General features: G+C 46.9%; 1 protein-coding gene across 1 annotated transcript in view; it reads left to right on the forward strand.

Annotated features, from left to right (window-relative positions):
- The first annotated feature begins 14,204 nt into the window (after positions 1 to 14,204).
- The window catches only part of C14H16orf96 (chromosome 14 C16orf96 homolog), a 30,469-nt gene continuing 16,716 nt past the window's right edge, over positions 14,205 to 27,957 (forward strand). The window contains 4 exon segments of the mRNA XM_067013702.1: positions 14,205 to 15,147; positions 15,149 to 15,241; positions 26,063 to 26,137; positions 27,188 to 27,352. Coding sequence (XP_066869803.1) covers positions 14,821 to 15,147; positions 15,149 to 15,241; positions 26,063 to 26,137; positions 27,188 to 27,352 — 660 coding nt within the window. The 5' untranslated portion in view covers positions 14,205 to 14,820.

Genomic DNA, 27,957 nt, shown 5'->3' on the forward strand with positions numbered 1-27,957 from the left:
ACTTGATTTATAATCTTGTGTTTGTTTCTGGTGTACGACAAAGTGATTTAGTAATACATATATATTTTTTCCTTTTCATATTCTTTCCCATTATGGTTTATTACAAGATATTGAATATAGTTCCCTGTGCTATAGAACCTTGTTTTTTATCTGTTTTATTCAATATATATAGTAGTTTTTACATGCTAATACCAAGCTCCTAATTTAGCCTCCCCACTCCTTTAACCTTTAGTAACTATGAGTCTGTGAGTTATCTATGTCTGTTTCTGTTTTGTAAGTTCATTTGTGTCATATTTTATTTTATTTTTAAACATTTATTTATTTATTTTTGGCTGTGCCATGCGGCTTGCAGGATCTTAGTTCTCTGGCCAGTGAAACCACGCCCTTGGCAGTGAAAGCACAGAGTCCTAACCCCTGGACCGCCAGGGAGTTCCCGATTTATGTCATAATTTATTCCACATATAAGTGATATCATCTATTTGTTTTTCTCTTTCTGACTTACTTCACTTAATATGGCAATCTCTAGGTCCATCCATGTTGCTGCAAATGGCAATATTTCATTCTTTTTTATGGCTGAGAAGTTGCCTCGACTTTATAGAACATAAATACCACTAATAATGAGACTCAACTGTGTATGATTCGATTGACATTTTATTTATTTTTTATGCGGTGCAGGGGCTTCTCACTGCGATGGCTTCTCTTTTTGCGGAGCACAGGCCCCAGGAGTACGGGCTTTAGCAGTTGTGGCTCACAGGCTCTAGAGCGCAGGCAAAGTAGTTGTGGCACATGGGCTTAGTCGCTCCGCAGCATGTGGGATCTTCCCAGACCAGGGCTCGAACCCATGTCCCCTGTATTAGCAGGTGGACTCCCAACCGCTGCACCAGCAGGGCAGTCTCTCGATTGACATTTTAAAGAATCATTCTGATTGCTGTGTGGAGCGTGGTTTAAACCAAGAGAAGCAATTAGGGAGCTGGGAAACCAGCACACATGTAGTTTTTGAAGTTTCTACTAATCATGTTAAAAAAGTAAAAAGAAACAGGTGAGATTAATTTGTACTAATTAACCCAATATATGCAAAATATTATTGTTTCAATATTTAATCAGTTTAAAAAATTATCAGTGAGATATTTTACATACTTATTTTTCCCACACCAAGTCTTCAAAATCCAGTGTGTATTTTATACTTAGAGCACACCTCAGTTTGGTTCAGCTACATCTCATGGGCTCAATTCAAGAGCCACTTGTGTCTTGTAGCTATTATATGAGACAGTGCAGATATCGAACATTTATCCATTTACTCATTCAGCCAAGCAAGATCTTGTTGTAGGCCTGGAAATATACAGAATGTAATAAAGCCCAATCTCTGTTTGTGAAGTGCACACTCCTGCTAGGGAGACTAATGTAATAGCTTGTGTTGAAGACCTCAAGACAAAGTGCTTTGAGAGGTCAGGGAGGGAGCACCCAGATAGGGAAAGCTTCAGAGAGGAGATAGACATTGAAGTTGGGACTTGAAGAATGTGTAGGAGATCCCCAGGTGGAAGATGTAGGGAAGGGCACTTCTAGCAGTGAGAACTGCTTATGCGAAGTCCCAGAGAAATGATGCCGAGCATCTCTGGGGAAATGCAAGCAGTTCTTTATGGCTGGAATGTAGGGTATGAAATGTGAGGGTGGTGGGTAAGGAAACAAGAGGGTCTTATAGACCAATCTATGGAATGTAGAACTTTACCCTGTTCAGTAGTAATGGGGAATGGTGAGAATTTTAAGCTAAGTGATGTAATCAGATCTGTGCTTTAGACAGATCATTCTGGCAACGGGGAAGGGGTGGAAACTGGAGACACGAAGACCCATTAGGAAGGGAAAGGACCCTAGGATGGATGGAGAAGAAAGCCCCGTGGAGACTGAGAAGGGTCAGGGAGGAAGGAGGGCAAAGGGTGGTCCAGAGTGTCCTGTGCAGTAGAAAAGAACAGGCAAACCTTACTATGCCAGAGGCTGGTGGGGATTTGCTGACCCTCCAGAGTCCACGAAATGGCAGAGGGATTGAGCACCAGTGAGAACCTAAAGTTTAGTAAGATGGAACTGGGTTCAAGTCTTGGACTATACCACTGTGTGGCCTTGTTCAGAGTACTAAGTTTTTCTTTCTTTCTTTCTTTTTGGCTGTGTTGGGTCTTCGTTGCTGCGTGCGGCTTTCTCTAGTTGCGGCAAGCGGGGGCTACTCTTCGTTGCGGTGCACGGGCTTCTTATTGCGGTGGCTTCTCTTGTTGCGGAGCATGGACTCTAGGGTGCGCGGGCTTCAGTAGTTGTGGCACACAGGCTCAGTAGTTGTGGCTCACAGACTCGGAAGCGCAGGCTCAGTTGTGGTGCACGGGCTTAGTTGTTTCGCAGCATGTGGGATCTTCCCGGACCAGGGCTTGAACCTGTGTCCCCTGCATTAGCAGAGGAATTCTTTGGGGTTTTTTTTTTGTTTGTTTTTTTTTTTTTTTGCGGTACGCGGGCCTCTCACTGTTGTGGCCTCTCCCGTTGCGGAGCACCGGACGCGCAGGCTCAGCGGCCATGGCTCACGGGCCCAGCCGCTCCGCAGTATGTGGGATCTTCCCGGACCGGGGCACGAACCCGTGTCCCCTGCATCGGCAGGTGGACTCTCAACCACTGGGCCACCAGGGAAGCCCAAGCAGGGGGATTCTTAAGCACTGTGCCACCAGGGAAGTCCTCAAAGTACTAAGTTTTTCTAACCACAAAATGAGATTAAATATAAAACCAGCTTCGGGAATTCCCTGGCAGTCCAGTGGTTAGGACTTGGCGCTTTCACTGCTGTGGCCCAGGTTCAATCCCTTGTCAGCGAACTAAGATGCTGCAAGCCATGTGGCATGGCCAAAAAAAAAAAGACCAGCTTCAGGGGGCTGTTGTGAGGATGGACTGGCTTACTGCAGTTAGGTCACTTTGCACGGATCTTGGCACTTACTGACTCTCGATACAAATAGTAGCTGTTACTATTTGCTATCCTTTCAGTGCCCTGGGCCTCAGTTCCCTCACTTAACAAAAATGGAATTGCCATCTCCCGCTTGCTGTTAAAGGAATCAAGGAATAAATGAGATGATTGAATTGTATTTGCACTTAAAACTAAGGGTAGGACTTCCTTGGTAGTCCAGTGGTTAAGAATCCGCCTTCCAATGAAGGGGACATGGATTCGATCCCTGGTCGGGGAACTAAGAGCCCACATGCTGTGGGACAACTAAACCTGTGTTCCACAACTACTGAGCCCATGTGCCGCAACTAGAGAGCCCCCATGCTACAACTAGAGAGAAGCCCTCGTGCTGCAACGAAAAGATCCCGCATGCCACAACTAAGACCCGACGCAGCCAAAAATAAATAAATATTTTTAAAAATAAATAAAAATAAAGGCAAACGTTCATCAAAAGATGAAACATGGGGTCACTAGCAATTCTACTCTTAAGAATACACCCAAGAGAAATGAAAACATATGTCCACACAGAAACCCATACACTAATATCCATAGCATTTGTTCATGTTCATAGCATGAATGTTCACATTCACTGTAGCCAAGAGAGTGGAAACAACCCATCAACTAATAAGTAGATCAACAGAATGTATTCTGTTCATACAATGCATTATTGTTCGGCCATAAAAAGGACTGAAATTCTGATGCAGGCTACAACATGGATGAACCTTGAAAACATCATGACAATTGAAAGAAGTCAATCACACAGGACCCAATATATGCAAAATATTATTGCGTAATATCACGTATTTTATGATTCTGTTGATGTGAAATGTTCAGAATAGTCCTATCTGTAGAGACGAAAAGATTAGCAATTGCCTAGGGCTGGGAGAGTTCAGGGGAAGTGGAGGTGACTGCTAATGGGTACAGGTTTTATCTTGGGGGGTGATAACGTTCTAAAATTGTTTGTCATGTTGGTTGCACAACTCTGTGAGTGTACTGAAAGCCATTGAATTGTACACTTAAATGGGTGAACGTGAATGATATCTTGAAGCAGTTACCAGAGAGAGAGAGAGAGAGAAAGACACTACCCAAAGCAACTCAGAAGAATTCAGACACATAATGAAACAACAAAATAAAGTCAAGCCCCCACCCCCTCTGTGCAGAGAGAGAGATGTTTTCCGTGTTATTTGCTGTAGAATCCACAGGGGCGTATGTGAGACCAGGAGCCCATGACCAGCCATCCCAGGAGGTGGCAGGAGTCATTGGCCATCCTGCCAGATAACTGCTTGTCTCACCTTTTCCTGGGGAGCATTCACTTTCTGCAGACACCTCCGTCCTCACGAACACACACCCACGGCTCCTTCCATGTCACCTGCCTTCTCCTCTGCCCACCGACCTGTACTGCAAAGCCAGCCATCCTTTATTTTCAGTGCAGATTTGACCCTAACTGGGGCAGCTGGAGCACCTCAGGCCCAGCACGCGTTTGGTGACGGGTGCCTTTGGGCCCCTGCCACTAGATCATCCTCCTGCCGCTGGATGAACACATGTTGACCTTCAATGGGGCTGGCCCACTGGATTCCCAACAACTTTCATCCAACCCTTTGCCTCCCAGGTTGTGCAGAAAATGGCCCAGAGTGGGAAAAGTCAGAACTCCTCCATCCTCTCTAAACCAGTGCCATCTGCTGGCAAAACGATGGCACACATGTGGAGGTGGCCTCCCTGCTGGACTTTCCTTCCTGACTTGGAGCCTGCGTTACAGAACACGGGGGCCTGGGTAATATTCAGCCTTCTTTGTTTAGTTCTGTCAGGCCAGAGCTAAAATTGGGCCTGATTCTTACATTGAGACCCAAAGGAAGAGTGCACGTCTTAAGTGTTGAGCTTGATGCATTTTCACGAACCTCACTCGTTAATGCACCAGGTCAAGACAGAGTGAGACCTCCTCTCCCCAACAACCTCCTCTGTGCCCCCTTCCACTCACTGTCCCCCCACGAGGAAGCCACTAGCCCGACTTCTACGAATAGATTCGTTTTGCCTGTTTTTGTATCTTCTATTACAAGCTGGAGCCAGTTGAAGCCAGTTGGAACATAGCGTGTACATCTCTGTAATGCAGCACTCCAGGTAACTAAAGGGTTCTGCCCATTGGAGCAGAGCCTGAGCCCCTCTGGGTGCCGCTCTCCTCCCACAGTCCTCTGTGTTCTCCTTAACCCCCCTCCACCCACCAGGCTGATGCGTTACTGGCTTGAAAGCCTCAAACACAACCTTGTGATCATTTTGGGAGATGCAGCTAACGTCACTGAGCACTTGCTTTGTGCCAGGTGCCATGCTAAGCTCTTTACACTCACTCCTCTCTCCATTCCCACAAGGAGCCTGTGTGCATTTACCTAAAGCTGAGCAGAGAGGTAATGTGCTAGGAGTTGCAGAGCCAGCGGCCCGGCAGACCCAGCTCCTGTGACCCTGGACTGATTCCTCACCACCCACACTGCTTCTCCAGACGTGGCGCTAGCCAGCATGAACGAAGTGAGAGAGGAAGCTGTCAGACTCAGGCCCTCACGTTGCACAGGACAGCGGGGGAGCCTGCCACTCCTGCGGAATCCACATGATTGGGTGATTGATTTGTTTGAATTGTCGCAGATTCTCAGACCTTTGACACAGAAAAGAGCAACTACAGCATGATGCGTTTTCACAAACCGAACACTCTGTTGTATCCACCTCCCAGCAACCTGCCTCACGCTCCCTTCCAAGCATGAGGTCACCGCAGGGTCACCACGCTCCTGACGTCTAGCAACAAAGATTAGTTTTTCTCCCTTTTTGTAATTTTTACAGAAATGGAATCATATAGTATCAGTTCTTTTGTATATGACTTCTTTGGCTCAATCTTACACCTACAAAAGTCATCCAGGGACTTCCCTTGCTGTCCAGTGGTTAAGACTCTGTGCTCCCAATGCAGGGGGCATGGGTTCGATCCCTGGTCAGGGAACTAAGATCCCACGTGTCACGTGGCACAGCCTAAAAAATTTTAAAAAAAATTTTAATTTTAAAAAAGAAAGTAAGCCACGTTGTACATAGTTGTCAGTGTTTATTCTCATTGTCATGTGATAGTCCATTTTGTGAACAGACCACAGTTTGTCTGTTTTGCTGTTCATGGGCATCTGGGTAATTCCCAGGTAGGAATTTTTAGCTATTCTGATATTGCTGTCACAGACTTTTTGGTGCATGGCATGAGCATATTTCTGTCAGGTGCCCTCCAAGGGGTGGAGTGGCTGGGTCACAGGGTGCTCCTATGTTCAGCTTTGTAGACCCTGCCACAAAGTTTCCCAATGTGCTTCTGCCAACTCACATTCCACCAAAGTATATGAGAGTTCTGTAGTCTCATCCTTGCCAACACTTGGTATTACCAGACTTTCAAATCTAAATGCTGAATGATTCTAAATGGAAACATGAACGATTTCAATGTTAACACTTCTCTATCATTAATATGGCCCATTTTGTACCATTTCTATCATTAATATGGCCCATGAGAGTTAACAGCTCCTTTGCACCTGTCATCCAATTTAGCAAACATTTACTGAATCCTTCCTATGTGCTGGGCTGTGTGTTCTGGGGACAGAGACACAGAGAAGGAGGAGAAACGTCTCTGTCAAAGGAACCCCAGGAACTCCCTCTCTTCAGATCTCAGCTCAGATGTCATCTCTGCAAACAGGCCTCCCTGAGCACCTACCCCCATTATCTCATTGCCTGCTTCACTTTCTTCATAGCACATACATCATCTGTTACCTTATTTATCTGTTTATATTGCTGTCTTCATGAGGGCAGGAATCTTGTCTTTTTGGTGTTCTCCAGCCCTGGGAATAGTTTCTGGCACATAGTTGACTTTCAGTAAATATTATTTATTGAAAGAAATGATTGAATGATTGAATAAGTGATTGGCAGGATGAGAGCTGAGATCTTAGATTCAAGTCCTGGCCCTGCCACTTATTAGCTATGTGTGACCTTCAGTAAATTAAGTTTTCTGATCCTCTTTTCCTCATGTATAAAACAGAAGTGCTTTGAACTGGCAGAAGAAAGAACTAGTGAGCTTTAAGCTAGATTGATAAAGATTTGTATTTATACAATCTGAAAAATAGAAAATAAAATGAAAATTAAAGCCTCAGAGAAACGTGCACCAACATACATGTAATGGAAGTATCAGAAGGAGAGGAGAGAGAGAAAGGAACAGGAAAGATAGTCAAAGAAATAATGCCTGAAAACTTCCCAAATATACTTTTTAAAAAAAAACATTAGGGACTTCCCTGGTGGCGCAGTGGTTAAGAATCCACCTGCCAGTGCAGGGGATACACGTTTGAGCCCTGGTCCGGGAAGATCCCACATGCTGTGGAGCAACTAAGCCTGTGTGCCACAACTACTGAGCCTGCATGCTACAACTACTGAAGTCCACGCACCTAGAGCCCGTGCTCCACAACAAAAGAAGCCACCACAATGAGAAGCCTGTGCACTGCAACGAAGAGTAGCCTCCACTCACTGCAACTAGGGAAAGCCCATGCACAGCAACAAAGACCCTATGCAGCCAAAAACAAAATAATAAATAATTTTTTTTAAAGGTGAGAAGGTATCCAGCCATGCACCCTGTAGACCACGTCAAGTGCTTTGGTCTTTGTCCTAAGCACGGGACTGCAGGGCTGGCTGTGGACAAGGAGGGAAGTAGATGGAATTCGGAGATATTTAGGAAGAAAAGTCAGTAGGGACTGATGAAGGTTGTGATGTGGATGATTGCTGGGAGTAAGGCATCTAGAATATCCCTGGGCATCTCCCACAAGTCCCTGGAAACCTGTGGTCTGAAGTCTTTTTAAGGGAGCTGGACAGTGCCTTGTCCAGGTCCCAGTACTAATGTAAACTTATATTTTATCCCTCCCCCTAGAGAAATGTGGGCCGTGCAGCTCCTTCTCCCACCTGGACACACTCTCCTGAGTGTTGGGCATCAGGGAACCCAGCAAGTGCAGGCTCTAGTTGGCTGTAGCCTCCCCGGAACACCCAGCTGCCCCTTATCACTTGTAAGGGTTCTGTTTGCATTTTCCTTTCGTTTAGCCAGCCTCACAAATGAGCATTTCGGACCGGTTGGAGGTTCTTGGGTACAAGCAACAGAAACTGACTCGGGTTACCTGAGCAGAAAAAGACTTGATTGGAAGGTCACAGTAGCTCACAGAATTATGTTCCTGGCTGGGGAACCCAGCTTGGATGGGAACTAGGAAGCTGGGCCTGGCCAAGATGCCACCCCAGACAGCCTGGCAGGGAAGCTTAGTGTGCCATTACCCAGTGACCTAGCCACTGGATCTTCAACTGCACTGTTCTCGTCCTGAAAACTCCCTTCCCTTTCCATCTGCCCTTCATCCTAGTGAGATAAGGATGGGATGAGAAAGCTGAGGCTCAGGGAGATAAGTAGCCTGCCTAAGATCAGGTATCTTGCCCAACATGGTAAGAAGGGGCTGAGTCACTGCAGTTCCACAGACCATCCCAGACTAATGCTTACCCCACAGCCCCGCAGCTTCCTGTGGGTTAGTCCAGAGCTGATTTGCATTGAAACACGTTTTTTAAAATATCGGTCTCGAAATTCAGAACCAGGGACAGCAGTTGCCTTGTTGAATTTTCACATCTAACTACAAACGAGTCCTTGGTGGGTAGGGTGGGATCTTCAGCTTCTTCGTGTTCTTTTTTTTTTTTTTTCCATACTGTGCGGCTTGTGGGATCTTCTCAGTTCTCCCTCCAGGAATTGAATCTGGGCCACGGCAGTGACAGCCCAAATCCTAACCACTAGCCCACCAAGGAACTCCCAGACCTTCAGCTTCTGAGGAGTGGACAGGTTGCCTGCACCTGCTGTGAGATCCCTCACCTCTACCCCCACCCTGAATAAGCAGAAAGTCCAGATACTGGGCAGCCAGAAAGTGCAGACATTCACCACAAGCTCTAATCCTCCACCAGCAGCCGGAGCCTTCCACCTCTCAGTTCTTCCCAGAGCAAGAGAGGAAAGGTTGCTTGGCTATCATTCTTAGCTACTTATCCAGCAAGAAAAATGGTTTGTCTGGGTGAAGCAGAATAACGGCACTTTACAGAACTGATTTAATCATTGACCTCAATTTATTTGGGAGGAAAAAAAATGCTGCTGCTTGCCTCCAATCATGTTAATTGTTTCTGGCTCCGACCAGCCATTCAAAGAAGTTCCCAGTGACAAGTTTGTCCTGAAATTGTCTGAATTAGGGTTCTGCCGTCAGAACTGAGTGGTACCAGCTCACAGCTGCTCTCTGCTGACCTAAGGGCAGGGTCCCTCCCCAGGGACAGCAGACCCTCCAGGAAGCTGGGAAAACCCTGTGAGGTGACCTCTTCCATACAAGCAGCTAGCTCTTTGGGTCTTTCATTTTTATAACACATATTTTATTTTAAGACCTAAAATGACACAATTTAAAAAAATTTTTTTGAAGTATAGTTGATTTACAATGTTGTGTTAATTTCTGCTGTACAGCAAAGTGATTCAGTTATACATATATATTTTTTCATATTCTTTTGCATTATGGATAATCACAGGATATTGAATATAGTTCCCTGTGCTATATATCCTATATATAATAGTTTGCATCTGCTAATCCCAAACTCCCAGTCCTTCTCTCCCCCACCCCCCTTGGCAACCACAAGTCTGTTCTCTATATCTGTGAGTCTGTTTCTGTTTCATAGATAAGTTAATTTGTGTCATATTTTACATCCCATATATAAGTGATATCATATAGTATTTGTCTTTCTCTTTCTGACTTACTTCACTTAGTATGATAGTCTCTAGGTCCATCCACGTTGATGCAAATGGCATTATTTCATTCTTTTTTATGGCTGAGTAGTATTCCATTGTATATATAGACTACATCTTCTTTACCCATTCCTCTGTCGATGGACATGTAGGTTGTTTCCATGTCTTGGCTATTGTAAATAGTGCTGCTATGAACACAGGGGTGCATGTATCTTTTCAAATTAGAGTTTTGTCTGGATGTATGCTCAGAGTGGGATTGCTGGATCATATGGCAACTCTTTTTTTGGTTTTCTGAGGAACCTCCATGCTGGTTTCCATAGTGGCTACACCAATGTACATTCCCACCAACAGTGTAGGAGAGTTCTCTTTGCTCCACACCCTCTCCAGCATTTATTATTTATAGACTTTTTGATGATGGCCATTCTGACTGGTGTGAGGTGGTACCTCATTGTAGTTTTGATTTTCATTTCTCTAATAATTAGCGATGTTGAGCTTCTTTTCATGTGCCTATCGGCCGTCTGTGTGTCTTCTTTGGAGAAATATCTATTTAGATCTTCTGCCCAGTTTTCGATTGGGTTGTTTGTTTTTATGTTCTTGAGTTGTAGGAACTGTTTGTGTATTTTGTATAAGTCCTTGTCGGTTGCATCATTTGCAAATATTTTCTCCCAGTCCATAGGTTGTCTTTTCGTTTTGTTTATGGTTTCCTTTGCTGTGCAAAAGCTTGTAAGTTTGAGTAGGTTCCATTTGTTTATTTTTCTTTTTATTTCTATTGCCTTGGGAGACTGACCTAAGAAAACATTGCTACGATTTGTGTCAGAGAATGTTTTGCCTACATTCTCTTCTAGGAGTTTTACGGTGAACGACACAATTTTTAAAGTTTATGGATCCTTTCAAGTCTAACACATTGACTTTTTTTGCATTTTCATCATCAGTGTTTCGATTTAGCAGCATCAAATCACCTGTAACATACACAGCTTTCCTAGGTCTTGCCATTCTGCAATGTGAAATGAGCAAATGCATGTGTGTACAAGATGCAGGCTGGTGGGACCAGGACCAGGTTTGCTGGTACAGTGCTTGGGGAGACCGCTGGGTGTGAATCCCAGGGACTATCATTGGAGTATATGTTGGAGGCTGGCTACTCCAATAAGCCTACTAATGCCCGTCCCCCACTCTCATTTTTCCCTCTTTTATTTTATTTTTATAAATTTATTTAGTTATTTATTTGTTTATGGCTGCATTGGGTCTTTTTTGTTTGTTTGTTTGTTTTGTGGTACGCGGGCCTCTCACTGCTGTGGCTTCTCTCATTGCGGAGCGCAGGCTCAGCGGCCATGGCTCACGGGCCCAGCCGCTCCACGGCATGTGGGATCTTCCCGGACCGGGGCACGAACCTGTGTCCCCTACATCGACAGGTGGACTCTCAACCACTGCGCCACCAGGGGAGCCCTGCATTGGGTCTTTGTTGTAGGGTCTTCATTGCTGCAAGCAGGCTTTCTCTAGTTGCAGTGAGCAGGGGCTACTCTTTGTTGTGGTAAGTGGGCTTCTCATTGCGGTGGCTTCTCTTGTTGCAGAGCTTGGGCTCTAGGTGCGCGGACTTCAGTAGTCGTGGCTCGTGGGCTCTAGAGCACAGGCTCAGTAGTTGTGGCACACAGGCTTTGTTGCTCCACAGCATGTGGGATCTTCCCAAAGCCGGGCTCGAACCCGTGTCCCCTGTGTTTGCAGGTGGATTCTCAACCACTGCACCACCAGGGAAGTCCCTTTTTTTTTTAATTAAAAAAAAAATTTTTTTTTGCTCCGCTCTGCAGCTTGTGGGATCTTAGTTCTCCGACCAGGGATTAAACCTAGGCCATACTTCCCCGGTGGCGCAGTGGTTGAGAGTCTGCCTGCCGATGCAGGGGACACGGGTTCGTGCCCCAGTCCGGGAAGATCCCACATGCCGTGGAGTGGCTGGGCCCGTGAGCCATGGCCACTGAGCCTGTGCGTCCAGAGCCTGTGCCCTGCAGCGGGAGAGGCCACAGCAGTGAGAGGCCTGCGTACCGCAAAAGAAAAAAAAAACAAACCCAGGCCATAGCAGTGAAAGTGCCAAGTCCTAACCACTGGACCACCAGGGAATTCCCTGCCCTGTTTTATTATGTTCATAACTCTTTTCACTACCTGGAGTTGTTTCTTTGTTGTAAAATAAGTGTCTGTCTCCCCCACTAACCTGTACGCTCTGTGAGATCAGAGACCTCCTCAGGCTTCACTGAGGTCTCCTCCATGATTAAGAGCAACATCTGGCACACAGTAGGTGCTCAATAAATATTGGTTGAAGGAGAGAATGAAGAATCAGTGTCAGGTCCAGTGCCGGGTTCTGGGAAGTATATCAGCATCTCTGTGGTGGGCTTGCAGCCCTTATCTTAAGGTCTGAGACCAGATTGGGCTCTGTGAGGTGAGTTTCTTTGAGATGGCAGGAGCTGCCAGCACCGACCGTGACGTTTCCCTAAATGCTGGTGTCCTAGCCTCAGAGTAAGCTGGGGCCTAGTAACACTCCACTGCCCACCAGGACTCCTACAGTGGAGACTTCCTCAGACACAGGAACAGTTTCATATGCCAGGCATCCCCCCCAAAATGACAAAGAACCACTTTGTCATTACACCAGCTTGCCCAGCCTGGCCCCCAGTGACTGAGAATTGCTTCAGATTCTGTCTCTCACATTTGTTTGTAAGGCCTGTGGGGCGTGTAGTCTGGCTCCATGCTCTCCCCTCCAGCCTTGCTGCTACACTAAGCAGCCCGTTTCACTCACCCCCTCTTACCTTCCCTCACCCACCTGGGCAGGTCTTGCTTCTGGTTCCATAATAATACAGCGCCACAGTCCCCAGTCTGCTGGTCGAAAGTCCAAAAAGCTCCAGCCACTGAAGATTTTCTCTAAGGTCTTGTCCTTCCAGCCGAGACCACCAGGAACCCAGCTGTAGTTGAGCAAAGTTGCCCTCATGGACTTGTTGCCATAAGGGAGAACATACAGCGTGCCTGTTCTGATCACCTTCCACTCACCCCTTGGTGGGAAGGGACCCCACCCTCAATAGTACCACACCTGGCACTGGACAGGTGAGATCCACGCATGTACTCACAGCTGGGGGAAGAGGACACCGAGGGCCACCTGGTGGAAGCCTCTAGAATCAGGGCAGAAGACAGAGTTCTTGGAGTTAGGAAGCAGAGGGAACCAGCAAAGGCTGTGGGTGCAGTCTTTGTAGTAATGGGGGGGTGGGGGTCTCCCCTGGTTCCCACAGGAGGATATGATGGGCTTGCTTGAATAATTTCACAGGCTGGCAGGGAACTGAAGCCCCTCAGGATGAGGATGGGGTGGAGTGCAGCTGGTCTGGCTGGTGGGGGAACTAGCAGGGTGGGGTCCTTTCCTGCTGGGTGGGGGACACCTCTGACAAGAGCAGAGGAAACCAAGGGGGCCTGTGAGACCCAAAGATGTCAAGGCAGCAGTTGAAATTTTAGTCTATGGGGAGTTCCCTGGTGGTCTAGTGTTTAGGATTCAGTGCTTTCACGGCCATGGCCTGGGTTTAGTCCCTGGTCGGGGAACTGAGATCCCGTAAGCCACACAGTGCACCGAAAGAAAAAGAAAAGGGAAATTTTAGTCTAACAACACAGTGGGTATCCCAGGGACATCTCACAAGAGAGTTAAGGTAGAAGGACTTGTTCTGGGATTTGGCCCTTGTCAAGCGATGGGGGGAGTGTTCTGGGTTGGTGCTGTCAGGAAGCAGGGGTAGTTCTATGGTATTTTAACCAGTCTTATCTCGAAGGCCAGAGGAATGAAGCAAAGCTAATGATCTAGCTGGTCGAGAAGCAGCAGTCACTCGGCTCAGCCTGGACAGGGGCCACATGGTCATATTTGTAGTTTGGATGACGTTCTGTTCTTGTCTGAGTTCAGACATGACTGTTACCGGCCTTGTTTGGTCTTGAGCCTATCACAGGCAGAGCGGCTCTGTCATTTGGGCTTCTGGGAAGTTACCTTCACTGGAGTGGACCAAGACCCCCCCAGGCTGGGCCAGTTTCCCGTCCATGCTGCCTCTCTCCTCCCCCGTGCCCCTTCTAGCCGAGGGCAGACGAGGTCAGCCCTCAGGCCGCTCATCTCGATACCCAGAACTCCACCCTTGCCAAAGCGTGTGGCTCAGGAGGGTTTTAGCTGGACTGTGTGTGGTTAGGCCTCCCACTTTGGTGCATGTGAGCTGTCTATTCCTCTCAGGGGGCAGTTGCTGCACTTAAGGCTCTGGACGGCAGACATCAGCCACCACAACACAGGCAGATATCAGAAACAAAACTGGCTGTTGGTTGTGGTACCAGATCCTGAAGACAGAGACCTCTATTGCCAAACCCAGGCCCTGAAAATCACCCCAGAGTCAGGCTCATCTTTCCCTAGAGACCCCATTGACTTTTTTTTGGAGGCCAGTCATGAGCTGTGTACTTGACCCCATTGACTTTTTTTTGGAGGCCAGTCATGAGCTGTGTACTTGACCCGTGGTATTTACACCGATGCTGCAAGAAGTGTCTGTTCCAATACGAATTCCCATTGGTTAGACAAGGAGAAATTCAGGGCTTCAGGATCTGCTAGCGAATTTACATTCGCCCGGTTCATTGGGCTTCCATTATGGGAAGCTGGGATTTCCTAACTCCGAGAACTCTGTCTTCTGTCCTGATTCTGGAGGCTTCCGAGAAGCAAGCTGCCTCTGCATCACGCCCCCTGCACGCTTCTTGGAAGGGCTCATTGGTCTTACAAAACTGAAGGGCTTGAATTAAAAGGCGGCCCGTTGGTCTGTTGGAACATTCCCCGACAATTAACTGAGCAGCTCCTCTGCCCACCCCAGGCTCTCAGAAGCTTGCCCGCGCGCCCACGTTCTCTGGTGTCCTAGCAACCGGAAACTCATCTGAGCTCCAGCCGGGGCAGAGGCCATTCTCTCCCTGACCGCTGTGACTTGCAGGCTCCCTGGGCCCCTGAGGACCTGTCCGTGCAGCTTGTGGGTCTACTGAAAGCCACCGTTTGTCCCCATGGACGCCCAGAAGGCCAGCCCAGCCGGCCCCTAGCCTCGGCAGAATGAGCTTCTCGCTCACGTTCTCGGAGCTGGTCAACGTCGCTATCCCACAGTGCAGGGTGGTGAACTTCAAGGCCCTGCACCTCCTGCTCCAGGGTATCCTGGAGCACATCCACATGGCTGACCTTGAGAAGGTCCTCTCGGGGGACGAGGACTTCCTTCACACCTCGCCAGCCATGTTCGTGACCCGGGAAGGAGACTCCCAGCCCATCCTTAACCCCATGAAGAGGGTCGGCAATGTCTTCGACCACCTGGTGAGCTCTGTGGACAAGATGGAGAGCCAGCTGGCCATGCTGCAGGAACTGCCCTCCACCTCCCAGCTGCTGGAGAGCAAGCCAGGGCATTGGCCAGCCCGCCCAGGACTTGTGGAACCTGATAAAGCTCCGGAAGATAGTGGAGGGCAACGAGGAAGCCATGGCCAAGGTAAGCTACCTGGACTCCACAAGCTGCCTGCCCCCTTGGCTCTCCTACCAGGCTGTTCACCTCTACCTGGTGCCCCTGATGAGGGGCCCTGCCCTTAACCAGGAGAGGAATTCGGCTTTGGACTCAGGCAGAACTGAAGCTCCAAGTTTCCATCCTTCATCAGTGTAGAGGAAAGAAGGCCATACACTGTGTGAAATGTCCAGAGTGGGCACATTCGTAGAGATAGAAAGCAGATGGGTGGTTGCCAGGGGCTGGAGGGAGAGGAAGTGGGGAAGGACTGCTTAGTAGTTACAGGGTTTCCTTTTGGGGTGGTGATGAGGTTTTAGAACTGAATAGAGCACAACACTATGAAAGCAGTAAATGCCACTGAACTGTACACTTTCAAATGGTATGTTATGTGAATCTCACCTCAATGAAAAAAAGATAATTGAGGACCTGTAGGTGAGGAAACTGACACTCAGAAAATAGAACTACCATTTGACCCATCAATCCCACTACTGGGCATATACCCTGAGAAAACCGTAATTCAAAAAGGCACATGCACACCAATGTTCATTGCAGCACTATTCACAATAGCCAGGACATGGAAGCAACCTAAATGTCCATCAACTGATGAATGGATAAAGAAGATGTTGTACATATATACAATTGAATATTACTCATCCATAAAAAGGAACGAAATTGGGTCATTTGTAGAGACGTGGATGGACCTAGAGTCTGTCATACAGAGTGAAGTAAGAGAAAAACAAATATCATATATTAACACATATATGTGGAATCCAGAAAAATGGTACAGACAAACTTATTTGCAGGGCAGGAATAGAGACGCAGATGTAGAGAACGGACATGTGGACATGGGGGTGAAGGGGAGGGTGGGACGAACTGGGAGATTAGGATTGACATAAGTACACTACCATGTGTAAAATAGGTAGCTAGTGGGAACCTGCAGTATAGCACAGGGAGCTCAGCTCAGTGCTCTGTGATGACCTAGAGGGGTGGGATGGGGGGGGAGGGAGGTCCAAGAGGGAGGGGATATATGTACACATATAGCTGAGTTACTTCATTGTACAGCAGAAACTAACACAACATTGTAAAGCAACTATACTCCAATTTAAAAAAAAAGAAAGAAAAGAAATGTCATTGATTTGCTGCAGGTGCAGCAGCCAGTGACCATGGAACAGGGATGAGCTGAGGCCTTCTGATTCAGGACCCACCTTGGACCTCTTGCTCCCCTGCCTCCCCACCCAGCACACAGTTATCCATCAGGAGCTGTAGCCTTGAGGAAGAGTTGGATTTTGAAGAATAAATACCCTAGCCTCTCTCTCCTCCCTTCCTCCCATTGGCCAAACAAGAGGGCCAGAAGTCAGAGCACCAGGGGTGTGGAGAGCGCAATGCCTGTGGGTCAGCCTCTGAGGGCACTGAGTAGGGGCAGAGGATGGATGTGCGGGAGCAACAGAGAACATTCATCACACGGAGGAGTCACTCCAGGATGTCTTAGGTTAACACTCCTCTTTTTAAAATTGAGGTGCAAGTCACATAACATAAAGTGAACAGCTGGGTGGCATTTGGTACATTGATAATGTAGTGCAAGCACCACCTCTGTCCCCTTCTAAACCATTTCCATGGCTCCAAAAGGAAACCCTGTGTCCTCATCACTCCCCACTCCTCCTCCCTCCACCCCAACAATGCTAATCTGCTTTCTGGCTCTAAAGATTTACCAATTCTGGGCATTTCATATAAATAGAATCATACAATATATGGCTTTTTGTGTCTGGCTTCTCTCACTGAGCGTCATGTTTCCCAAGTTCATCCACATTGTAGCCTGTGTCTGTGCTTCACTCCCTTTGGTGGCTGAATAGTATTCTATTGTAGGGACAGACCACATTGGGTTTAACCATTCTCCTGTTGCTGGGCATTTGGCTTGAGACTCTTTTTTTTTTTTTTTTTTTGGCCTCACTGTGCAGCTTGCCGGATCGTAGTTCCCAAACCAGGGACTGAACCCGGGCTCCCTGCAGTGAAAGCACCCAGTCATAACCACTGGACCACTAGGGAATTCCTAGATTGAGACTCTTTTTAAACAAAAGCAGTGTGTTATTTGAAGGACGCTGGGGTTTCTCATTGGCACCAAGGAAGAAGTGGGTGGGCAGGCCTCAAAGGGAGGAAGCATTCGTAGATCTCCTGCATCTTAAAAACAGCCCTTAACTTGTCTCAGCTTCCAGCTGCCAGTCTCCAGGTCTTCTGGTTATAATTTTTGGGTAAGAGAATGAGATGGCACACCTGGGGTCAGGTGTCCACTCCTGGCCAGGCAGGCAGGGTTGTGCCTAAGAAGTAGAGCTCCTGAGGGCCTGTTCCCACTGCCTGGACTGGCAGGCACCCCAAAGGTATCAATACACAGGGGCCACCAGGCTTTACGTCCAACCTGGGGGCTGAAAAAGGTGGGAGCCCTGGTGCAGGTGTTTGTAGAGGTGACAGAAACAGACAATGCAAGATCCCTTCCTAGAACTCAGAGACTATATAGGCCACGAGAAGCACAGGGCAGAGTCCACCAGCCCGACTTTCCTGGGCCTTGTGCCTTTTCTCCTCACTGTCCCCTTCACCCTCACTCCTCCACTGGCTCCCTCCCCGGGGGAATGATCTTGAGAACAAGCGCTCACTGCATGCCAGGTGAGCCGGATGCTCCATCTGTTCACTCCTTTAATCTTCTTAACGACTCTAAGAGGCAGGTGCTGTCATTATCCTGCGCTTATAGATGAGGAAATGGAGGCGCAGAGAGGTTAAGTAACCCACTCGGGGTCACAGAGTTAGAAAATGGGGAGCCAGTGCCAACTTGGGCCTAGTGGGTAGTTGGAAGGCATAGGAGTGTGGGTACTGAGATGCTACTTACCCACCGGAAGGGGTGAGGAATGGCCACGGCCTCCTCCTCCCAGGATTGTTAAAACAATTAAAACCAAACAAGATAAAGCACGGGAACTGCTTAGCACAGAGCTGGACGTCTGTTCTGGATGAGATGGGCTGATGCAGGCGAGAGGCAAAGCGACATGGTGTGAGCCATAAATCTTCGTGCTCAGTGGAAGCAGCCGGGCACAGAGAACCACACTGCATGATTCTGTTCATAGACAACGCCCAGAATAGGCAAGTCCATAGCAACAGAAAATGTCAGTTGCTGGGGGCTGGGAGTTGGGTGCTGGTGGGTATGGGTTTTTTTCTGGGGCAATGAAAATTGTTCTGGAACTAGATAGTGGTGACGGCTGCACAAACCTGTGAATGTACCAACTGCCACTGAATTGTTCACTTTAGTATTGTTACGTGTGTTTTACCACACGCACAAAAAGCAGAGATCATCTAACTATATGCTGTCTCCAAGAGACACACTGACTCAAAGACCAATAGGTTGGAAGTAAAAGGATAGAAAAAGATATTCTACACAAGCAGTAGCCAGAAGAGAGCTGGAGTTTCTGTACTAACATCAGACAAGATAGACTTACAGACAAGAAGTGTTATTAGAGACACAGGGGCCTCAAAGCAGGAGAGGTGGACACGATGTCCAAGGTGCCAGCCCCTCCGGAGCAGCCTGCCCCCGGCCTGCCTTGATGGATGAAGTCTTCTAGAATGCACGAGTACCCAGAGTGGCCCAGCCAGCTCACACAGGGGACTGGTGGACAGGTTAGGAACTGGTCATGCCGCCCTCAGAGGACTGTTTGTACACCTAAGAACTCCCCACCACTGTTAGAGAATGTCGCCAAGTCCCAGACTGGCTGAGGTTGCCAGGGTTACCACAGTGACCCATTGTCGGGGTTGCCATGGTAGCTGGTTCTAGGGCGGTGCAAGCTGCTTAGCTAAGAATCTACAACCCACTCCCACGTTCCCCCCAACTCCGGCCCACGTCAGCCAGGCTGGCAGACCAAATGCCACCCCTGAGGAAAGACAAGCCTCCCAGCCCCAGCACCTACCCCAGATGGGGTGAATGGTGCCCTGGAAACTAGGCAGGCACCAAGGGGGCTTCTGGAGAGGTTTGGGAGGACCCACAGGTGCAGCACAAGGGGTGGTGCTCTTGGTCAGCACACCGCTGGATTTGGGGGCTCGGGCAGGGCAGCAGGTCCTCACTAAGCAAGCTTAGATTGCAGTTTCTAACCCTCGGCATGACTGACATTTGGGGCCGGATAATTCTTTGTGGCGGAGACTGTCCTGTGCACTGAGGGATGCTGAGCAGCATCCTTGGCCTCTACCCACTAGATGCCAGGAATGCCCCATAGTCATGACAACCAGAAATGTCTCCAGACTTGCCAAATGCCCACTGCGGGCCAAATCACCCCATTGAGAACTGCTTAGAAAACCTGGGCTCCCTGCTTGCTGTGCATCGGCTCTGTAACCTTCATGGGGGCACCCATCCAGGCTTCTGGCGCCAGGGAGCATTTCCAGAATTGCAGGTTCCCAGGCCCTGCCGGCATCTCCCAGGCAGCCCTGAACAGGAGTTTTAGAAAGCTGCTCAGAAGCCCCTGGCTGTCTCCTCGAGGCCTCAGTTATCTCAGGTTATCTCATCTGTTATGATAACCCCGGCTGGCCTCACAGGGGAAAATGAGGGGACATGTCTGCTGTTCATTATTAAGATTGTTCTGGCTAACCCCATTTTCATAAGTAAACTTGTGTGTCCCACTAGGAGATTGTAACAACCTGTTGCTGCTTTTTTTTTGAAATTTCAAAACTCCCCATTTTACTCCCCCAACCAAAATCTCCTGCTGTGTATCCCACAATTAAAATGATTTTAAATTTAAATTGGTTTTTGAGAATTTCAAAGCAAAGCTTAAGGGCACGGAAGACTCTTTGGGGCTTTAGAGAATCAAGGTGAGAGTCATTGCAGTAATAGTAATGAACTTCCTGCGTTGGCAGTGGTCTTCCCAGGGTGCCGGGAAGGGCTATTGCATTCCTCCTTCCCTGGGAAGGAAGTGGTGTTAGCATTCCCATTTCCCAAAGTTCTGGCTCTGAGGCCTTGTAGACCAGTCTAGCTGATTGTTCAAGGGGATGTTTGTCTTGGACCCCCTTATCAGCCCTTGAAAGCTTCTGGAAGCACTTGGACCCCAGGTCGAACCTACATTCTTGAAGCCATCTTCAGACAGAGAGAAAGAGACAGAAAGACAGAGGGAGAATGAATGTCTGGACATTCTGCTTCCAAGAAGGGCAGCTTTCTAGAATTCGCTTCTCTGAACTTGGCTCCATCCCAGCCCTGACTGTGGCCTGAGGGGCCAAGTGGGACCTTCCTGGTTGTTCTCCCACCAACACAGTCCAGAGTTCGGGGCATGGCCCCCCTGGTGAGAAACAGGCTAGATCTGGGGTGGGAAACCTTTAAATGCATGTGCTAGGAGACCGATGAGAAAAGAGTCCCTCCTCTCCTGTGCAGCCCCTACCCATGGAGCAGCCCACCAGGCCATCGTTTCTGGGTTTGCCGTGTAGTTACCCATGGGAGGGGGCTATGATTCCTGCTCAGGTGATTTGGTCCCCTGTTTACACCCAGAGAGACAAGGGGAGGGGGAAGCATCCCTGCATAGGTGGGGGATCTGGACCTTGTTGATTTCTCTGAAAAGCATTTTTCTATCTACAGAAGATAAGGCCTTGGAAAACTGGTCACTTAATACTATTATCACTCCCAGCAAAATTAACAGTAACTCGTGAATACCATCCAATAAACAGTGTTGCAGTTTCCCCCAGTTAAAACAAAGATGCTATTGTTTAAAGCTTTATTGAGATATATTCCACATACCAGAAAGTTCATCCATTTAAAGTATACTGGGGGCTTCCCTGGTGGCACAGTGGTTAAGAATCTGCCTGCCAATGCAGGGGACACAGGTTCGAGCCCTGGTCTAGGAAGATCCCACATGCCACGGAGCAACTAAGCCCATGCGCCACAACTACTGAGCCTGAGCTCTAGAGCCCGCAAACCACAACTACTGAGCCCACATGCCACAATTACTGAAGCTCGTGCGCCTAGAGCCCGTGCTCTGCAGCAAGAGAAGCCACGACGAGAAGCCCGCACACCGCAACGAAGAGTAGCCCCCTCTCACCGCGACTAGAGAAAGCCCGCGCACAGCAACGAAGACCCAACACAGCCAAAAATAAATAAATAAATAAATTTATTATAAAAAATAAAGTATACTGTAATGTTATATGTCAATTATACCTCAATTTAAAATGAAGTATACAGTGCAGTGATTTTAGTGTACTCACAGTTGTGCAACTATCACAATCAATTTTAAGACATTTTCAACAGCCCAGAAAGAACCCCCTTAACCATTAGCTGTCATTCTCCATTTCTGCACCTCCTTGAGCCCCACTTTTTCACTTACCATGTCTTTTTTAAAAAAATCTTATTTTATATTGGAGTAGAAAGTTTTTTTGAGGGTTTTTTTTGTAATTTTCTTTTCTTTTTTCTTTTTTTTTTTTGGCTGCGTTGGGTCTTAGTTGTGGCATGCAGCATCTTCATTGAGGCACATGGGATCTTTCATTGCAGCGTGGGCTCTTCATTGTGGTGCGCGGGCTTCTCCCTAGTTGTGGCATATGGATTTTCTCTTTCTAGTTGTGGCGCCCAGGCTCCAGGGCGCATGGGCTCTGTAGTTGTGGCCTGCAGGCCCCAGGGTGCGTGGGCTCTGTAGTTTGAGGCATGCGGGCTCTCTCATTGAGGTGCACAAGCTCAGTAGTTGGCATGCGAGCTTAGTTGCCCTGTGGCATGTGGGATCTTAGTTCCCCGATCAGGGATCGTACCTGCGTCCCCTGCATTGGAAGGTGGATTCTTTACCACTGGACCACTAGAGAAGTCCCTTACCGTAATGTCTTCAGGCTTATCTGTAGCATGTATCAGTACTTTTTTTTGCCATATAATATTCCATTGTATGGGTAGACCAAATTTTGTTTATCAGTTGATGGGTATTTGGGTTGTTTCCACCTTTTGGCTATTAGGAATAATGCCACTATGAACATTGCTGTACAAGATTTTCTGTGAACATAGGCTTTCTTGTCTATATACCTAGAGGTGGAATTGCTGGACCACATGGTAACTCTGTGTTTCAATCTTGGGGAACTAACTGTCAGCCTGTTTTCCAAGGAGGCTGCACCATTTTATATTCCTGCCAGCAGTGTATGAGGATTCCAATTTCTCCACATCCTCACCAGCACTTCTTATTTTTCTGTCTTTTTGATGATAGCCATCCTAGCATATCTCATTGTGGTTTTGATTTTTATTTTCCTGGTGACTAATGATGTTGAGCATCTTTTCTTGTGCTTATTGCCCATTTGTGTATCATCTTTGGAGAAATGTCTGTTCAGATCTTTGCCCATTTTTAAAAATATTTATTTATTTATTTTGGCTGTGCTGGGTCTTAGTTGTGGCACGCAGGATCTTCCTTGAGGCACACAGGATCTTTTAGTTGTGACATGTGGACTCTTTAGTTGCGGCATGCGAACTCTTAGTTGTGGCATGCATGCAGGATCTAGTTCCCTGGCCAGGGATCGAACCCAGGCCCCCTGCATTGGGAGTGTGGAGTCTTATCCGCTGGACCCCCAGGGAAGTCCCTGCTCTTTTTTTTTTTTTTTTTTTTTTTGCAGTACGCAGGTCTCTCACTGTTGTGGTCTCTCCCGTTGCGGAGCACAGGCTCCGGATGTGCAGACTCAGCGGCCATGGCTCATGGGCCTAGCTGCCCCGCAGCATGTGGGATCTTCCCGGACTGGGGCACGAACCCATGTCCCCTGCATTGGCAGGCGGACTCTCAACCACTGCGCCACCAAGGAAGCCCCCTGCTCATTTTTAATTGGATTATTTTTCTTATATGTTGCTGGATTCAGTTTGGTAGTATTTTGTTGAGGATTTTTGCATCCATATTCTAGTTTTCCTGTGATATCTTTGATTTTTATCAGGGCAATATTGGCCTCATAGAATGAGTTAGGAATTCTTCTGTTTTTTGGAAAAGTTTGTTAAGAATTGGTTTTAATTCTCCTTTAAATTTTTGATAGAAGTCATCGGTGAAGCCATCTGGGCTTGGGCCTTTTTTCACGTGTTGTTTTTGTTTTTGTTTTGCTAATTCAGTCATTTTACTTGTTTTAGGTCTATTCAGATTATTTTGTCGTGGGTCAGTCTTGGCAGTTTATGTTTTTCTAGGAATTTGTCCATTTCATCCACTTTATCTGATTTGTTGGCATACAACTGTTCATACTATTCCTTTATAGTTCTTTTTATTTCTGTAGGGTCAATAGCAATGTTCCCTCTTTCATTTCTCATTCTAGTAATTTGAGTCTTCTCTTTTTTTCTTGGTCAATCCAGCTAAAGGTTTGCTAATTTTGTTGATCTTTTCCAAGAACCAGCTTTTAGTTTCATTGATTTCCTCTATTATTTTTCTGTTCTTTATTTCAGTGGTCCCCAACCTTTTTGGCACCAGGGACTGGTTTCGTGGAAGACAATTTTTCCACGAACTGGGGGGTGGGATGGTTTCAGGATGATTCAAGAGCATTATATTTATCGTGCACTTTACTTCTATTATTATTACATTGTAGTATATAATTATACAACTCACCATAATGCTGACAGGAGGTGGAGCTCAGGTGGTAATGTGAGCAATGGGGAGTGGCTATAAATACAGATGAAGCTTGCTTGCTTGCCGGCTGCTCACCTCCTGCTGTCTGTGGACCAGGGGTTGGGGACCCCTGCTCTATTTCATTAGTTTCTACTCTAATCTTTATTGTTTCAGTTTTTCTACCTTCTTTAGTTTTATTTTGATCTGTCTTTTCCAGTGTCTTAAGGTAGAAGATTAGGCTATTGATTTGTGATCTTTCTTCTTTATTAATATTGTCACTTCCAGCTAAAATTTATCTCTAAGCACTGCTTTAGCTGCATCCCATAAGTTTTGGTGTGTTTGTGTTTTCATTTTAATTCATCTCAAAGTGTTTCTAATTTCCTTTGCAATTTCTTCTTTGACCCATTGGTTATTTAGGAGAATGTTGTTTAATTTCCATAGATTTGTGAACTTCCAAAAGTTTCTTCTGTTATTGATTTCTTTTTTTTTTTTTTAAATAAATTCTATTTATCTATTTTTGGCTGCATCGGTTCTTCGTTGCTGCGTGTGGGCTTTCTCTAGTTGCGGTGAGCAGGGGCTACTCTTTGTTGCTCTGCGCAGGCTTCTCATTGCGGTGGCTTCTCTTGTTGCAGAGCACGGGCTCTAGGAGCCCGGGCTTCAGTAGTGTGGCTCACGGGCTCTAGAGCACAGGCTCAGTAGTTGTGGCACACGGGCTTAGTTGCTCCGCAGCATGTGGGATCTTCCTGGACCAGGGCTCTAACCCTTTTCCCCTGCATTGGCAGGTGGATTCTCAACCACTGTGCCACCAGGGAAGCCCCTGTTATTGATTTCTAATTTAACTCCAGTGTGGTCGAGAATACACATTTTGTATGATTTCAGTCCTTTTTAAATTTATTGAGTCTTGTCTTATGGCCTAACATATGGTCTATCCAGTAGAATGTTCAATTGGGTTGGCCAAGAAGTTTGTTCAGTTTTTTCCATAACATCTTATGGAAAAACCCGAACGAACTTCTTGGCCAACCCAATATGTATATACTGCCATTGTTGAGTGGAGTGTTCTATAGATGTCTGTTATATCCATTTGGTTTATAGTGATGTTCATGTCTTCTATTTCCTTGATGATCGTCTATCTAGTTGTTTTATCCATTATTGAAAGTGGGGCATTGAAGTCTTCAACTATTTCTCCTTTCAGTTATCTCAGTTTTTGCTTCATATAGTTTTGGGACTTCATTGCTAGGTGCATGTATGTTTATAATTATTATATCTTCCTGATGGATTGACCCTCTTATCATTATAAATGTTCCTCTGTGTCTTAGTAACAATTTTTATTGTTAACATAAAACTCCCAAATAACTGACTTAAGGCATAAGTGTATCTCTCTTTTACATTCAAGAAACTCAGAGCTGGTATTGAACTCCATGGTGTGTCACTTCCATTCACAAGGTCACCACATGATCCAAGACAGCTGCTGGCACTCCAGTCATTAACTCTGCTTCCAAGCCAGCAGTGAAGAGGACATTGACCCACTTCCATTTACACCTCAGTGGTCACATCAAGCTATAAAGAAGGCTGCAAAATACAGTCATGATTCTGGTCTGCCAGATGCCAGCTAAAAGTTGGGGGTTCTGTTTCTGAGGGTAATAGGGAGACCAGATATGTAGGGAGAAGTAGAAGCCTGCTTCCAGCTTTGGAGGAGGAGTGACCCTACCCTCTGGGGACATGGCCCATTGGATGTGAGGCTCTTCCCAAGCAGGTTAGCTGGCTGCTGCTGTCACAGGGAGGGCCCAATAAGTGGAGAGAGGGCAGAATAAATGCAGGGAGTTGGTTTTTCATGGAGTCATGGGGATGGGAAATAAGGTTTTCCCCTGACCCTGGGGCACAGCATGTGTGGCATATAAGTGCTTGGTGGATGAATAGACTGTCATTCTCACGGGGACCCCATTACAGATCAGAAGAGATGCACTTGTCTTAAACATCTAGGGACCCAAAGCATCAGTGTTTGTTTATGCTTTCCTTCCTCAGGTCTTCCTTCCTTTCCTGTGTAGCCACCTGTAGTTCTGTGAGGCCACCTCCAAGGGGACGTCTTGTGCCAAGTCCCACGTTCCTTCCCTTTTGATCTGGGCACCTGGAGCCCAAGCCTTCCAATGTGCCACCCCGCCTGCTGTACACCTGGCCCCATTGTCCCTTCCTAGAGTGGATGTGGGAGGTAGAGGCTATCCTCAGGACTTCCGAGGATAGCTGACATGCCCTATGCTTCTGTTCTTAGGTTGTCCATTCTCAGATTAAAAACCTAGAAATGTACAAGGCAGACAAAAGTGTGATGGAGCAGGAACTGAAAGAGGTGAGTGAGCAGAGATTCCTCTCCCCCACCGCCTCCCCCATCCTGAGCCCAGCTTTCCCACCAGGGAAATGGAATCATCCAGCCAAGACAAAGGCAGGCAGACTTCTGGAGTTTCCTTCCACCTTTATCATATAGAAAGTTTGGGGGAAGTTCTCAAAAGTTGTTCCATCATTTCCTATTTTCAGTAACTCAGGATTAATGACAATTTTTAAAAATTGAAGTATAGTTGATTTACAATGTTATGTTAATTACTGTTGTACAGCAAAGTGATTCAGTTATACATACATATATATATATATATATATATATATATATATATATATATATATACATTCTTTTTTAACATTGTTTTCCATTATGGTTTATCATAGGATATTGAATATAGTTCTCTGTGCTATATAGTAGGACCTTCTTGTTTATCCATCCTATATATAATAGTTACATCCCACTCCATCCATCCCCCAACCCCCTCCCCCTTGGCAACCACTAGTCTGTTCTCTATGTCCATGATTCTGTTTCTGTTCATTAGGTTCATTTGTGTCATATTTTAGATTCCACATATAAGTGATATCATATGGTATTTGTCTTTCTCTTTCTGACTTCACTTAGTATGATAATCTCTAGTTGCATCCATGTTGCTGCAAATGGCATTATTTTGTTCTTTTTAATGCTGAGTAATATTCCATTGTGTATATATACCACATCTTCTTTATCCATTCATCTGTTGATGGACATTTAGGTTGTTTCCATGTCTTAGCTATTGTGAGTAGTGCTGCTATGAACATAGGGTGCATGTATCTTTTTGAATTAGAGTTTATGACAATTTATGTGAATTTTAAAACCATGCCCCAACTTCTCCATCACAGGAAACCTTGGCTTCAATCTAATGGTTGTGTTTGAGCCAGCAGAGACCCCAAGGTTGAATTTAAGCCAAGGCTGGGTATCCAGGGTCCCAAACTAGAAAAACTGACCAAAGTGGTCTGATCTCCCCCAGCCTGTTCCTGCTCCCACCCCAGCAGCCCTGCCTCCCTGAGTCCCATCTCTCTCTAGAAAGCCGACAGGAGCTCCCTGGCAGGCAAGGCAAACCGGGCTGACCTGGACGCAGTGGCGATGGATCTGAATGAGACGATTCAGAGCATGCTGTTCAGGGTTATGGCCAATGAGGATGACTGGAAGAAGACTGTGGAGCAGCTGGACAAAGACCTATGCACCAAGGTGAGGACCCCTGTATTAGTCACCACCTGCTGCATAACAAATTACCCTGAAATTTAGTCCCTTAAGACAGCAAACATTCACAGTTTCTGAGGGTTAAAAATTTGGGAACAGCTTAGCTGAGTAGCTCAGGGTCTCCCACGAGGCTGTAGTCAGGATGTCATCCAGGGCTGTTGTCATATGAAGGCTTGACTGGAGCTGGAAGAGCTGCTTCCAAGATGGTGCCCTCACATGGCTGTGGGCAAGACTCCTCACTTCCTTATCACACGGATCCTCCTTAGGGCTGCTTGACTGGCCTCACAACATGGCAGCCAGTGGGCCACCCAGAGCACATGGTCCAAGAGAGCAAGACAGAAGCTGCAACATCTTTGATGACTTAGCCACAGAAGTCACACTGCATCATTTCTGTAGTATCCTGTTGGTTACACAGGTCGGCCCTGTTCAGTGTGAGAGGGGAACATATGGGGGTGTGAATACCAAGAGGTATAGTTGGGGAGCATCTTGGAGGCTGACCACCATAATGCAAACAAAGGGACATGGTGGGCAGAGGGGGTGTCCTGCTGGTCATTCGTTTATTCATTCATCATTTAATGATCACCTGTGTTGAG

This window comes from Kogia breviceps, chromosome 14 (genome assembly GCF_026419965.1).
Source record: "Kogia breviceps isolate mKogBre1 chromosome 14, mKogBre1 haplotype 1, whole genome shotgun sequence".
NCBI classification, from domain to species: Eukaryota; Metazoa; Chordata; class Mammalia; order Artiodactyla; family Physeteridae; genus Kogia; species Kogia breviceps.